This window comes from Coregonus lavaretus (genome assembly GCF_964263955.1).
Source record: "Coregonus lavaretus genome assembly, chromosome: 31".
Lineage (NCBI taxonomy): Eukaryota > Metazoa > Chordata > Actinopteri > Salmoniformes > Salmonidae > Coregonus > Coregonus lavaretus.
In genome coordinates this window covers 16142041-16157286 of record NC_140018.1, presented here as the reverse complement: position 1 = coordinate 16157286, position 15246 = coordinate 16142041, and the positions used below count along the sequence as shown (strand labels likewise).

Below are 15246 nucleotides of genomic sequence, written 5' to 3'. Positions count from 1 at the left end.
TTTAACACTTATTTGGTTACTACATGATTCCATGTGTTATTTCATAATTTTGATGTCTTCACTGTTATTCTACAATGTAAAAAATAGTAAAAATAAAGAAAAACCCTTGAATGAGTAGGTGTGTCCAAACTTTTGATGGTAGTGTAGATATATATCCTAATCATATCAACCTTCTGTCACATAAATGTAATTACAAATGCATCAATGTGCTTCCTACAAAGTTCCTATTAAGTAACTATAAAAAATATATACCATTTATGACATCTTATATACATGCAAAACCTTGCAATAAGAATCAAAGTATTTTTATCAGTATTCTACAACAGGATATTTAAATTCTATAATTTCATAATGTAGAGATATCTCTCAATTGAGGGTTTTCAGTGCTGGTTTATGTTGAGGCCCTTGGGGCCACAGCGTTAGAGTCAGTGAACATTAAGAAGGATTACAGATCAATGTGATTGGTCCTCTCAGCCCCTGTCCCTGCCCGCATGGAACTCTGGGACGAGGGTAGCAGCGGCAGTGAGTGGGGTGGAATAGCCTGCTGCCATACTGTGAAGACCAAGCATCAAACACTTCCAGCTGTAGCGAAGGGCCTTGCCGACATTCTGAAAGACAGAGGACACACACAGAGAGCAAAGTCAATAAACGGATTATCAATTAACAACCATCATCAGCAATACAAACCTAATCATCATTAAATGACTCATCCTATCTGCAGATGGAACATTCAGTAGGCTGCTGTAAGTGTGAGGATGATTTTACAACTCATCAACAGATCTTGAGGACAGAACTAGGTCAAGAATAAGGGATTACATTTTTAAACACATCCTCAGACCGAAATAGGTAGAACCAATCTTCTCCATACTCAGACAATGGTTGCCCAGCACAGCAGAGGGAAATCACTGCGTCCTTTTTACTCGTCTAACTAAAATAAGCAGTGATCCCTGTGTTGAACAATAGGGTTCCATGTTTAGTGTTCAGGAAAGGGCTGGCCTGTGTCTGAACTGGCTGCATCAGGGGACGTTCAAAAATACCAAAACGTTTCCCAACCTGTAGTCTTAAAATGTATCACTATCAAGGCCGCAAATAAAACTTCGAAACACCCCTGTCACCTGCGGACAGTAGCAACTGAGGGAGAGACTGTAGCATTGATATTAGATGGTTATGTTTACAGTGAATTCATGGAGGCATGTAGCAGCAATGTGATTTTTAACATGATTCGATTATCTTGGTATTTATAGAAGGCAATCACACTTTTATGGATTACTTGTTTCCAAGAAGGTGTCTTACACTCAGGCCTCCTCACATTTTACTACCTAGATCCAACATGATTTAAAGCCCAGTCAATAAAACCATAACTTACTTTATCTTTATGGCTATTCATAGACATTTTTACAGGTAGTGTCCATACATATATATATACAGTAAATAAGGAAGCTTGACAGCAATCAATATAACAGTTATAATATCTTTATACACAACACACACCACAGCATGTGAGTGGGTTGTAAAATAAGAACTTTCTAAACAAAGCCAAGACAGATAAGGAAGAAATGACATGTGACTAAATGCCATCAATCAGTTGGAAGGACCATAACAAACCCCAAACAAAGTACAGGAATAACCAAATGTACGGTTATTATTGTCACTTACTGCACCATAATAACCCTCCATTTAGTTATTTCTGTGCTTTGTATTGGGTTTGTTATGGTCCTTCCAACTGATGGCATTTAGTCAGCCCTACATTTGGTTATTATTACTGTACTTTGCATGGGGTATGTTATTATTATTAATAGCCAACAGGCTACCCATATCCATGACCCTTCCAAATGAAGTTGAGAATCCCTCACCACAATGACAGAGAATCCATTCAGAACCAGGTGACGTGGATGAGGGTTCAATGACTCTTTGGCGGCGTTTGCCGCAACATTCGTTGCCAATATCTAATGCTTATCCTATAGTGACACATCACAGAGGCTTGAGAGGGGAAACTACCATGAAGCTTTAGGGATCCAGCTGGATCAGATTTAGTAAATCAATGAGGCTTAGTCTGGGCTTCGTAATTGACCAGTGAATGTCTGAGCCCCCCGGACAGTTGGGCCACCAAGCCCATGGGATAGATATTGCAAGATAGACAACCCCACGAGAGTGTTGACCTGCTCACCTTGGAGAGACTATGCTGCCACACATTTTAATTCACAGGCAATAAAGATAAAACACAGGTAAAAAACCTAGGTGTTATTTTAGATTCTGAACTAAATTTCGAATCACACATTAGGAATGTGGCCAAATTAGCTTTTTACCACCTTAGGAACATTGCCAAGGTGTGTCAGTTTCTCTCTCAGGCTAATACAGGCTTGACTATTGTAATGTTCTCCTGTCTGGTCTTACCAAGAAAGCCATTGGTCAACTGCAAAACATACAGAATGCTGCAGTACGGGTACTGACCAAGACCAGATGGAGAGCACACATTACACCGCTTTTAAGGTCACTGCACTGGCTGCCTGTGAGTTTTAGAATACATTTTAAGATTATTCTATTGGTTTTTAAATCAATCCATGATTGTGCACCCCAATACATGTCAGACATGCTTTTAAGTTATGTACCAAGTAGGTCCCTCAGGTCCTCTGGCACTGGCCTTTTAACTATCCCAAAGCTGAGGACCAAGAGGCCTGGAGAGTCAGCCTTTAGTTATTATGCCCCCAGCCTCTGGAATAACCTGCTAGAGAACCTGAGAGGGACTGAAACTGTGGACATATTTAAAAGAGAACTTAAACACATCTTTTTAGCTTTGCTTTTCCTCAGGGTGCTTTTTAGTTGTTCAGTTTGTGTCATTCTTTTGTTTTTTATCTTATGTTTGTTGTGTAGTAAATATTTCAGCTTTTATTTTCATTGTTTTTTTGTTCTATTTTTCCTGTAAAGCACATTGCGTTGCATTCCATGTCTGAAATGTGCTGTATAAATAAAGCTTGATTTGATTTGATTTAGAACCTACTACAGCCACAACAACAACAGTGAAACCGCAAACACGATTCATATGGAAATGGTTTTAAGAGCTATATTCTTCATTTCTAAAGATAGTGGACAAGAGTGCTATGATCTAAGTTGTTTTACTTGAGTTTCTTGACAGGAAAGATTCGACTTCTGCCTTGATACTTTTTTTTGTCAAAGAACTGCACCATGACTGTCTTTTATGTTTTATGTTATGGTTTAGATATTCCCCTTTGACCCCAAACACACTGTATCTAGGACAGTGGAACAGACAAACACAGGGAGAGGTCTTAAAACAATCTCAATCTGGAGAGAAGCCAAGCAAATGGATTGTGGCAAGATAGGAAGATACAATCAGTCACTGTTGATATATTTATTACATCATTCAACTTGTACTTCATATTGTGTCACATTTTAACACAATACAGGTGGTTTAACAGTAACACAATCAGTGTTGAAATCAAACAGTAAGAAACAAAGTGTTAATGTGAGGTGCTGATTAGAAAACACAGCAATCTGAGAAAAGTCAATCACAATAGATTGGTTCATAATACCAATTTCTTTCATGAAAAGCCTCTATATTGTAGTCCTATTTCACAATGATCTTTCAGTTCTATGGTTTGTGATTCTTATTATTGATTTTACATCATTCAGTCATATGATGAATATCAGGTAATTTGATGCAAGTTTGATGGATTGATGCCATATCGTGATAATTGTATTTTTAAAAAATTTTTGTATCACGATAATGAGATTGATTATGATATTGCCTTGAACTTACCCATATTATCTGCAACTATTACATACTGTGTGGGAAATTAAGGGATACAGTGCAGGGAATTCTCGAGTTGAAAGTATCTGAAAATGTAACATTGATTTTATTGTCTTTTTTCTATTGACAATAGAAACATGTTATGATTATGAACAACTGAAGGTTGTTATAACAGTGTCATTATAACAAAACTGAATACATTTGACTTTCAAAGGTTAAGTGCATCATAATGGTTAGTTAATAATTAATAAGCATTGAAAAAAACGGTGGTTAAAGTTAATAATTGAAGGGGGGGGGGAAACATGGCTTATTCTTTATAAACATAACAGCACAGAAAGATAGATGCAGCAGTAACGTTTTTCGCAAATACTACCTTCTTGACTTTCTTGTATTTTTGTTTCTTCTTGTTTTTCTTTTCTTCTTTCGCTCTTTGCCTTCCTTCATCCTCTTCGACTAGGGGCTCGTACCTCTCCGGTAAAAAGGCGAAATGGATCTCACTGGCGCACTTCTCTTTCTTTCTCCCCCCATCCTCTACCTGGGGTCTGGGGGTATCATTTGGTGCAGTGGTCTCATGACGGTCCGACCGGTCCGAACAGTCTACCTGCCGGTGATACCTAGATACTCTCTCCGCTTGCCTCTCACCTAAGGACTCAGTATGATCAAATAACCTCAATACGAGAGATTTGGGCTTCATTGTTGTCTCTCAGGTGGTAATTGGCGTTGTTCTTTGTTGCAGTCGTGGTAGAATTAAATCTGCCACTTGCTGCAATGTTGTCAACAGAAGTTATGTGCTTGAATGGGCGTGCATTCCATTGGACTGCTGGCACGCTGCCCTTAAAGATGTAGTCAGACTGGTTTGTGCGGGAAGTTGTGTTGCACACACAGATTATTTGTCTTTAGCCTGCTAATTCATTGCAACAGAACCGCAGATTTATCTGCAATATAGGCCTAAATTGTGTTAAAAAGCAGTACCCATAGCCATAGTGAAATGAGACATGAATATAACGGGCCCATAATGAAGGAAATGGGCCTCTGAGGTCCCTGCCTGCCCTGCTACAACGCAATGCCGCCCTCTATCGGGTGCTTGTAGAAGTAGGTTCAGGTGCATTTCTAGACACGATCCAGAGTCAGTTTGCGTTTTAATGACAAGAGGTGAAATGTTGTAGAAATATGACCCCAGTGTTAAAGCAATGATCTAGATTTTATTAGAGCCTGGTTGACGCGTAACCCACGTGACTACACAATGGGCTGGACATCGAGAGCTGGCGTCATCTCTAGAAAAAGTGAACTCAAGCCTCAGGAGCAAGGACAGCGCAGAGGCCACAACAATACGCATTTCATTCAGGTAGGATATTTATTATTGCAGATTGCTTTAATTATTAGGCCTTGTAGTTTTTTAAAAGATATGATCGATGTTTTCTATTGCAGAATTAACATGGGAAAGAACATGTCAGACAAATAAAAGTAGTGTAGTTCTTTCATGGAGGGTGTTTTTTTTAAATGAATGTACCTATAGTCCGTTCAAGAGAATTACGTGAACGATTTATGCAAGTAATCAAGTCCACATTAACAGTGAGAGCTCATAAACAAAATAAATCAGTACTTACATTATTATATATTTTTCTACAGCAGTATCAGATGTGGGTATTATGCCTATTTTCATTTACAGATGTGGCAAAAATAAATCTTTTCTGGATTTGATCTGTAACACACAATTAATATAAACACAAACATCATAACTTTAAATAAAGATTCTCAAAGTTTGTATTTTATGCGCTGTGTAAATTCCTAAAAAGCAGTCCTTATTCTACTTGAGAGGGACTTCAAGGGCTCAATCGATCATGACTTACTTCCAAATACTGTCCATAGAGAGAAACTTTTACCCTGGCCAGTATTTTAATGCAGTCTCTTCTTTATGTTTTTGCAGGAGCTTTCAAAAGAACGACGGATACAGTAGCATTCCTGAATGACTATGACCCAAGGCCTCTAACAATATTTATTTCACAGACATTTTAAATTTAGTCCGAAAAAAACGATTCAAAACAAAATATGTCTGTTCTGGACTTATTTTCACTAAGTGGCACGTCCGTTCTGTTTATTACGCTGAATTTAATCGTCCTCCTTTTCATCATTAATCAAAACAAAAACCCTAAGAACTTTCCTCCAGGCCCCAGAGGTCTACCGCTGGTTGGGAACATCTTCAACCTGGACCTGAAGAGACCCTACCAGACCTTGATGGAGGTAAGAACCCCTCTATAAAGACCCTGCCAGACCTTGATGGAGGTAAGAATCCCTCTATAAAGACCCTATCAGACCTTGATGGAGGTAAGAACCCCTCTATAAAGACCCTACCAGACCTTGATGGAGGTAAGAACCCCTCTATAAAGATCCTATCAGACCTAGATGGAGGTAAGAACCCCTCTATAAAGACCCTGTCAACCATGATGGAGGTAAGAACCCCTCTATAAAGACCCTACCAGACCTAGATGTAGGTAAGAACCCCTCTGGGAAAAAAAACTATTATTGCCTCTGTTCACCCTGTTTGACATGACAATGGCTATAGTATACAGTGGGGGGGGGAAGTATTTAGTCAGCCACCAATTGTGCAAGTTCTCCCACTTAAAAAGATGAGAGAGGCCTGTAATTTTCATCATAGGTACACGTCAACTATGACAGACAAATTGAGAATTTTTTTCTCCAGAAAATCACATTGTAGGATTTATTATGAATTTATTTGCAAATTATGGTGGAAAATAAGTATTTGGTCACCTACAAACAAGCAAGATTTCTGGCTCTCACAGACCTGTAACTTCTTCTTTAAGAGGCTCCTCTGTCCTCCACTTGTTACCTGTATTAATGGCACCCGTTTGAACTTGTTATCAGTATCAAAGACACCTGTCCACAACCTCAAACAGTCACACTCCAAACTCCACTATGGCCAAGACCAAAGAGCTGTCAAAGGACACGAGAAACAAAATTGTAGACCTGCAGCAGGCTGGGAAGACTGAATCTGCAATAGGTAAGCAGCTTGGTTTGAATAAATCAACTGTGGGAGCAATTATTAGGAAATGGAAGACATACAAGACCACTGATAATCTCCCTCGATCTGGGGCTCCACGCAAGATCTCACCCGTGGGGTCAAAATGAACACAAGAACGGTGAGCAAAAATCCCAGAACCACACGGGGGGACCTAGTGAATGACCTGCAGAGAGCTGGGACCAAAGTAACAAAGCCTACCATCAGTAACACACTACGCCGCCAGGGACTCAAATCCTGCAGTGCCAGACGTGTCCCCCTGCTTAAGCCAGTACATGTCCAGGCCCGTCTGAAGTTTGCTAGAGTGCATTTGGATGATCCAGAAGAGGATTGGGAGAATGTCATATGGTCAGATGAAACCAAAATATAACTTTTTGGTAAAAACTCAACTCGTCGTGTTTGGAGGACAAAGAATGCTGAGTTGCATCCAAAGAACACCATACCTACTGTGAAGCATGGGGGTGGAAACATCATGCTTTGGGGCTGTTTTTCTGCAAAGGGACCAGGACGACTGATCCGTGTAAAGGAAAGAATGAATGGGGCCATGTATCGTGAGATTTTGAGTGAAAACCTCCTTCCATCAGCAAGGGCATTGAAGATGAAACGTGGCTGGGTCTTTCAGCATGACAATGATCCCAAACACACCGCCCGGGCAACGAAGGAGTGGCTTCGTAAGAAGCATTTCAAGGTCCTGGAGTGGCCTAGCCAGTCTCCAGATCTCAATCCCATAGAAAATCTTTGGAGGGAGTTGAAAGTCCGTGTTGCCCAGCGACAGCCCCAAAACATCACTGCTCTATGTATTTAGATTGTAGGTAGGTATTGTAGTCTGGTATTATAGGCAGCTTACTCCGGTAGTTATTGTAGGTTATTATTGTAGGTTATTATTGTAGGTAATTATTGTAGGTAAGGATTCTATTCGGCGGAGCCCAGGCGAAGCACGAGGCTAGCTTGCCCACTACCTGGACCAACAAAGCTAGCTAGCTAGAGGGTAGCTATCGGTAACTTTTAGCAACTGTGGTTAGCTGTTTCCAATGTTATTTCATGCTTGAGAGTACCTGTGATTGAGCCAGCTAGCTGCTACCATTCAGCTGTTTTTCTAACCTCATCCGAGGCATTAACGTTAGGTGGTTGGTAGCTGCTGTACTTAATTACAGCTACTGATAACAGTCTGCTGTAGTTTACAACAATTCTAATTTCTAGAGTGGAAGTTGGGAGAGTTTTATTCGGGTGGTTCAGTGAAACAATCATAGTTTCTGAGGTGGAAGTTGGGTGAGTTATATATTTATTAATTTTTTGGTGAGGGAGACCTGCACTCTCCTTTTCCTGATGTTCAGTGCATTTCATCCCGATCTCCTCTGCATTATTGTAGCCATCTGTTGCAGCCTGTCAACTATGCCTCTGCCTATCCCTGTTCTCTCCTCTCCGCACAGGCTACACAAACACCCCACACCGCGTGGCTGCTGCCTCTCTAACCTGGTGGTCCCTACACGCACCACACACCTGGAGTTCCAGGTCTCAGGCAGCCTCTGGAACTGCCGTTCTGCTGCCAACAAAGCTGACTTCATCCCAGCCTATGCTAATCTCCAGTCCCTCGACTTCCTGGCGCTGACGGAAACATGGATTACCACTGAAAACACTGCTACTCCTACTGCTCTCTCCTCATCTGACCATGTGTTCTCGCATACCCCGAGAGCATCTGGTCAGAGGGGTGGTGGCACAGGAATCCTCATCTCTCCCAAGTGGACATTCTCAATTTTTCCCCTAACCCATCTGTCTATCTCCTCATTTGAATTCCATGCTGTCACTAGCCCATTTAAGCTTAATATCCTTGTCATCTATCGCCCTCCAGGTTCCCTTGGAGAGTTCATCAATGAGCTTGACGCCTTGATAAGTTCCTTTCCTGAGGATGGCTCACCCCTCACAGTTTTGGGGGATTTCAACCTCCCTATGTCCACATTTGACTCATTTCTCTCTGCCTCCTTCTTTCCACTTCTCTCCTCTTTTGACCTCACCCTCTCACCGTCCCCCCCTACTCACAAGGCAGGCAATACGCTTGACCTCATCTTTACTAGATGCTGCTCTTCTACTAATCTCACTGCAACTCCCCTCCATGTCTCCGACCACTACTTTGTTTCCTTTTCTCTCTCGCTCTCCTCCCACACTACTCACTCTGCCCCTACACAGATGGTAATGCGCCGCCGCAACCTTCGCTCTCTCTCTCCCACTACTCTCTCCTCTTCCATCCTATCATCTCTTCCCTCTGCTCAATCCTTCTCCCTCCAATCTCCTGATTCTGCCTCCTCAACCCTCCTCTCCTCCCTTTCTGCATCCTTTGACTCTCTGTGTCCCCTATCCTCCCGGCCGGCTCGGTCCTCCCCTCCAGCTCCGTGGCTTGATGACTCATTGCGAGCTCACAGAACAGAGCTCCGGGCAGCGGAGCGGAAATGGAAGAAAACTAAACTCCCTGCCGACCTGGCATCTTTTCACTCCCTCCTCTCTACATTTTCTTCATCTGTTTCCGCTGCTAAGGCCACTTTCTACCACTCTAAATTCCAAGCATCTGCCTCTAACCCTAGGAAGCTCTTTGCCACATTTTCCTCCCTCCTGAATCCTCCCCCCCCCCCCCCCCCCCCTCCTCTCTCTCTGTGGATGACTTCGTCAACCACTTTGAAAAGAAGGTTGACGACATTCGATCCTCGTTTGTTAAGTCTAATGACACTGCTGGTCCTACTCACACTGCCCTACCCTATGCTTTGACTTCTTTCTCCCCTCTCTCCCCAGATAAAATCCTGCGACTTGTGACTGCAGGCCGCCCAACAACCTGCCCGCTTGACCCCATCCCCTCCTCTCTTCTCCAGACCATCTCCGGTGACCTTCTCCCCTACCTCACTTCGCTGATCAACTCATCCTTGACCGCTGGCCATGTCCCTTCCGTCTTCAAGAGAGCGAGAGTTGCTCCCCTTCTCAAGAAACCAACACTCGATCCCACTGATGTCAACAACTACAGACCAGTATCCCTTCTTTCTTTTCTTTCCAAAACTATTGAGCGTGCCGTCTTTAGCCAACTCTCTTGCTATCTCTCTCAGAATGACCTTCTTGATCCAAACCAGTCAGGTTTCAGGACTGGTCATTCAACTGAGACTGCTCTTCTATGTGTCACAGAGGCTCTCCGCACTGCTAAAGCTAACTCTCTCTCCTCTGCTCTTGTCCTTCTAGACCTGTCTGCTGCCTTTGATACTGTGAACCATCAGATCCTCCTCTCCACCCTCTCCGAGCTGGGCATCTCCGGCGCGGCTCACTCCTGGATTGCGTCCTACCTGACCGGTCGCTCCTACCAAGTGGCGTGGCGAGAAGCTGTCTCCGCACCACGTGCTCTCACCACTGGTGTCCCCCAGGGCTCAGTTCTAGGCCCTCTCCTTTTCTCCCTATACACCAAGTCACTTGGCTCTGTCATATCCTCACATGGCCTCTCCTATCATTGCTACGCTGACGATACACAACTAATCTTCTCCTTTCCCCCTTCTGATAACCAGGTGGCGAATCGCATCTCTGCATGTCTGGCAGACATATCAGTATGGATGACGGATCACCACCTCAAGCTGAACCCTGGCAAGACGGAGCTGCTCTTCCTCCCGGGGAAGGACTGCCCGTTCCATGATCTCGCCATCACGGTTGACAACTCCGCTGTGTCCTCCTCCCATAGTGCGAAGAGCCTAGGCGTGACCCTGGACAACACCCTGTCGTTCTCTGCCAACATCAAGGCGGTGACCCGCTCCTGCAGGTTCATGCTCTACAACATTCGGAGAGTACGACCCTGCCTTACACAGGAAGCGGCACAGGTCCTAATCCAGGCACTTGTCATCTCCCGTCTGGACTACTGCAACTCGCTGTTGGCTGGCCTCCCTGCCTGTGCCATTAAACCCCTACAACTCATCCAGAATGCCGCAGCCCGTCTGGTGTTCAACCTTCCCAAGTTCTCTCACGTCACCCCCCTCCTCCGCACACTCCACTGGCTTCCAGTTGAAGCTCGCATCCGCTACAAGACCATGGTGCTTGCCTATGGAGCAGTGAGGGGAACGGCACCTCTGTACCTTCGGGCTCTGATCAGTCCCTACACCCAAACGAGGGCATTGCGTTCATCCACCTCTGGCCTGCTGGCTCCCCTTCCTCTGCGGAAGCATAGTTCCCGCTCAGCCCAGTCAAAACTGTTCGCTGCTCTGGCACCCCAATGGTGGAACAAGCTCCCTCACGACGCCAGGACAGCGGAGTCACTCACCACCTTCCGGAGGCATTTGAAACCCCACCTCTTTAAGGAATACCTGGGATAGGATAAAGTAATCCTTCTACCCCCCCCCCCCCCCCAAAAAAAAAATTGTAAAGTGGTTATCCCACTGGCTATAGGGTGAACGCACCAATTGGTGAGTCGCTCTGGATAAGAGCGTCTGCTAAATGACGTAAATGTGCCCTTGAGCAAGGCACTTAACCCTAATTGCTCCTGTAAGTCGCTCTGGATAAGAGCGTCTGCTAAATGACTAAAATGTAATGTAAATGTCTAGAGGAGATCTGCATGGAGGAATGGGCCAAAATACCAGCAACAGTGTGTGAAAACCTTGTGAAGACTTACAGAAAACGTTTGACCTGTGTCATTGCCAACAAAGGGTATATAACAAAGTATTGAGAAACTTTTGTTATTGACCAAATACTTATTTTCCACCATAATTTGCAAATAAATTCATTAAAAATCCTACAATGTGATTTTCTGGAGAAAAAAAATCTCATTTTGTCTGTCATAGTTGACGTGTACCTATGATGAAAATTACAGGCCTCTCTCATCTTTTTAAGTGGGAGAACTAGCACAATTGGTGGCTGACTAAAAACTTTTTTTCCCCACTGTAGGTGTTGGCTATACAGCACAAACTTATCTGGAACCCAGCTATGCTTTTTCTGCTTCTTTATCGGAACAATTTAGCCCAGGTGCTTTGCTTGAACTCTCAGAGTTCTTGACCACTTCATATCTATCCACCACTTAATTTACTCTCCACTACTCCCCTCACTAAATTCCTGTTTAGGCAATCCCGAATGCAGCAGCTTACTAACTGTTAGTTTGTCTCTAAGGATGTACAAAATCTCCATGTAACTGGTGCTTGTTGGAACATATTGTTGTTGCTTGCATGCCTCGAAGATGAGTTTGTTACACTTTAACAATGAAAGTAGGACAAAAAGGAAACAATTATTATATATCTCATTCCCATCTTCCCTCTCTCTTAACCCCCCCTCTTATCCCCAGATGAAGGACAAGTTTGGCCCAGTGTTCAGTATTCAGATGGGCTTGCGTAAGATGGTGGTGCTGTGTGGCTATGAGATGGTGAAGGAGGCCTTGGTCACTCAGGCTGATCAATTTGCAGAGCGGCCAGACATCCCAATATTCAAACAGATCACCAGAGGAAACGGTACAGGCCAACCCTGACTGACCAAAATCTCTTTAATAGATCAAGAACCACATTATCCGTCTTGATTCTAGGCCCAGGCATGTTTTTATGTCAACCGTTCAGTGTTCAAAATGGCAGTTTACAGTCACAGGCAATATTTTTTATCTTAATGCAGTGGCATGGCATTTTAAGGGGATAATTGCGGGGTAAAATCCATCCCACAGCAAACCTACAGGTCCACATAAATAAGCAAAGGAATACTTTACATACCTACAATTATTCCTTATAATAGCAGAGAATCTGTGATATTCTGACAATGTATCCTCTCCGTCAAAACAGGAATCATATTCGGCCATGGGGACTCCTGGAGGACCATCCGGAGGTTCACTCTGACGGTGCTCAGGGATTTGGGAATGGGAAAGAGGAACATCGAGGACAAAATCATTGAAGAGTCAGAAAACCTTGTAAAAAGCTTTGCAGCTCATAACGGTGAGGCCATATTGGATCTGATGATAAAACACCTACAAATACATAGATTATTCAACAGCCATACAAAATGCTACACATAGAACATGCTTTTTTTTAAACTCTTCAGCAGATCATTGAATGAATTAACTTTGATTTTATTGACATTAATTAATGTGTTTTTATGAAACTATTGTGACTGAGCCAGGTGACGGCTTCCAGACCACCATTCCCCTGAACGCAGCAGCGTCCAACATCATCGTCTCTCTGATTATGGGCCACAGGATGGAGTATGATGACCCCATCTTTATAAAGCTCTTGGAAATGAACTACAAAAGCTTCAGGCTGGTCAGTGGGCCGTTCATTCAGGTATGATACTACATGACAGTATTTGGGATATTTGTTTGGGATATTTCCAAAAAAATTTAAATAACCTAAATCTATATTTAATTTACCTCTGATCACCGTTCCCTTCCGTAGAGGTATTAAAATGCTGGATACACATTGTCATTGTAACATTGACAGAGTGAGTTGACAAGTAAAAAACTGTAAAGTGAATTTCTCACATATAAACATGGAACCCCCATGCTTGATTCTCCAGCTGTACAACATGTACCCGGTGATCCACCCGCTGCCAGGGCCTCACCACAGAGTGCTGGCATACCAGGACAACCTGAAGGCCTTTTTCAGGAAGAGTTTCATCCAGCACAGACAGATCCTGGACGAGAATGACTCCCGTAGCTACATTGACGCCTTCCTCAACAAGCAGCAGGAGGTGAGCCCAGGGGTCAATGTCAGTCACACCAACTATGGATCAAAATGCCTTTTTGGCTTTGAGGGGGATAGAGATGTGCTACAGATTTGCCTAAAATTGATTTGAAATTACCGCTCCCACCATACAGTATCACTCACTTCCTAATGGTCCCATGTTTTGTCCTATACCTAATGCCTGTCCTCAACTTGTCTAAAATATATCCATTAGGAAAAGGATAATCCCTCTTCCCACTTCCATGAGTGGAACCTCCTGTGTTCCGTCACCAACATGTTTGTGGCTGGGACGGACACCACCTCCAGCACCCTGGCCTGGGCCTTAGTCATCATGATCAAGTATCCGGATATACAGAGTGAGTGAAACCACGTCATGTCGCTAGTCATTTTGGATCAATGTGAAATATAAGTTAAAAGTAATAGGCTACCACAAAGCTACCACCTCATTCCACGGCATAAAAGTGTAATATGAAACAAACGTACAAACTGGAATTGACTAACAACAGATGTTTCAAATAGAGAATGTGCATAAAAATGCAGAAAGAGGTGAAATCTCACAAGTCTTCCTTATACTCGGTCTACTTCCTATGTCCTCTCAGGTAAGGTCCATGAGGAGATAGACAAGGTGATTGGTGGTTCTACACTAAGGATCCAGCACAGGCAGATGATGCCCTTCACCGACGCTGTGATCCATGAGACCCAGAGGTTTGCTGACATCCTGCCCATGGACCTGCCCCACGAGACCACAGCCGACGTCAGCCTCAATGGCTTCTTCATACCTAAGGCAGGCCCACTCACAACTAACTAGGAGACACTAACTAACCTGCACCTTTAGTGAATCAAAAATAACCAGACAGTTAAGCAATACAGTTGTGGCAAAGCTAAAGATACTACCTGTCCCCAATATGGCACCGAACAGCCTTCCATGACAATGGCACATTCAAATGTGTGTGTGTGTGTGTGTGTGTGTGTGTAGGGGACCTACATTATCCCACTGCTTAGGTCAGTGCACCGCGATAAGGCTCACTGGGAGAAGCCAGACGACTTTTACCCTCACCACTTTCTCACCGTCGACGAGAAGTTTGTCAAGAGGGAGGCCTTCATGCCCTTCTCCGCAGGTAACAGGACACACCAAGCCAGGCTGTGAACGTACGACTAATCATTGTCTTAACAGACACCATCCTTATGTTCACCAGTTGTAGTAATTCAATAGTGTCCATGCCAATAGCTTAGGATTGCATTGTGTACTACTAGTAGAATTGTCACAAGCAAAAGTGAGTTTTTACTCACTCATCCTCCAATTCCTCCACCCATCTCTCTTCCCAGGCCGTAGAGTGTGTGTAGGCGAGACTCTGGCCCGCATGGAGCTCTTCCTCTTCTACACCTCCCTCATGCAGCGTTTTTCCTTCCATCCCCCCATCGGGATGACTGCTGACGACGTGGACCTCTCCACCTGCGGGGGCCTGGGCCTCGCCCCCCCCCCCATCAAAGTACGGGCCCTGCCTCGTTGCCATGACACCTAGGGAATTACCACCCCCTTCCCCTCCCCCAACAGCCTTGTATTTCACTTACATTTACATTTTAGTCATTTAGCAGACGCTCTTATCCAGAGCGACACTTGTCCTGTCAAATTCTGATTTTCCATTGTAAAGGGCAGTTATCACTTTGAGATGTCAGTAATCAGTAGGACACCTCATCTGCCTTGAATCTAAAATGCTCAGGACTAACAGTTAAAAATATAACTGTACAAAACTGATTTTGTAACTGTACTGACAATTATA

The 15246-nt window shown here is 43.7% G+C and overlaps 2 protein-coding genes across 3 annotated transcripts; one reads left to right on the top strand and one right to left on the bottom strand.

Annotated features, from left to right (window-relative positions):
* Positions 1 to 384: 384 nt before the first annotated feature.
* On the bottom strand, positions 385 to 4518 carry LOC311106616 (required for drug-induced death protein 1-like). Its single transcript, XM_084149000.1, has 2 exons — positions 4140 to 4518; positions 385 to 608 (listed from the first exon to the last, which is right to left on the bottom strand). The coding sequence occupies exons 1-2, from the start codon at positions 4458 to 4460 to the stop codon at positions 471 to 473; spliced, it is 459 nt and encodes a 152-aa protein (XP_084005126.1). The 5' UTR covers positions 4461 to 4518; the 3' UTR covers positions 385 to 470.
* Positions 4519 to 5732: 1214 nt separating this feature from the next.
* Positions 5733 to 15071, top strand: LOC311106609 (cytochrome P450 2K6-like). Of its 2 annotated transcripts, none has more exons than XM_084148990.1 (9): positions 5733 to 6007; positions 12091 to 12253; positions 12572 to 12721; positions 12906 to 13066; positions 13299 to 13472; positions 13680 to 13821; positions 14065 to 14249; positions 14442 to 14583; positions 14792 to 15071. In XM_084148990.1, the coding sequence occupies exons 1-9, from the start codon at positions 5816 to 5818 to the stop codon at positions 14986 to 14988; spliced, it is 1506 nt and encodes a 501-aa protein (XP_084005116.1). In that variant the 5' UTR covers positions 5733 to 5815; the 3' UTR covers positions 14989 to 15071. The 2 variants fall into 2 exon arrangements, with proteins under 2 accessions (XP_084005116.1, XP_084005117.1); XM_084148991.1 differs by lacking the exon at positions 5733 to 6007 and adding an exon at positions 6118 to 6133.
* Positions 15072 to 15246: the final 175 nt, after the last annotated feature.

Bases quoted from the DNA above. Each gene is read 5' to 3' on its own strand.
- LOC311106609 (XM_084148990.1), top strand. From the start codon at position 5,816: ATGTCTGTTCTGGACTTATTTTCACTAAGTGGCACGTCCGTTCTGTTT. The intron at 6,008-12,090 runs GTAAGAACCCCT...TCTTATCCCCAG, and splicing joins CCTACCAGACCTTGATGGAG to ATGAAGGACAAGTTTGGCCC. The intron at 13,473-13,679 runs GTGAGCCCAGGG...TATATCCATTAG, and splicing joins TCCTCAACAAGCAGCAGGAG to GAAAAGGATAATCCCTCTTC.
- LOC311106616 (XM_084149000.1), bottom strand. From the start codon at position 4,460: ATGAAGCCCAAATCTCTCGTATTGAGGTTATTTGATCATACTGAGTCC. The intron at 609-4,139 runs GTAGTATTTGCG...TCTGTCTTTCAG, and splicing joins AATACAAGAAAGTCAAGAAG to AATGTCGGCAAGGCCCTTCG.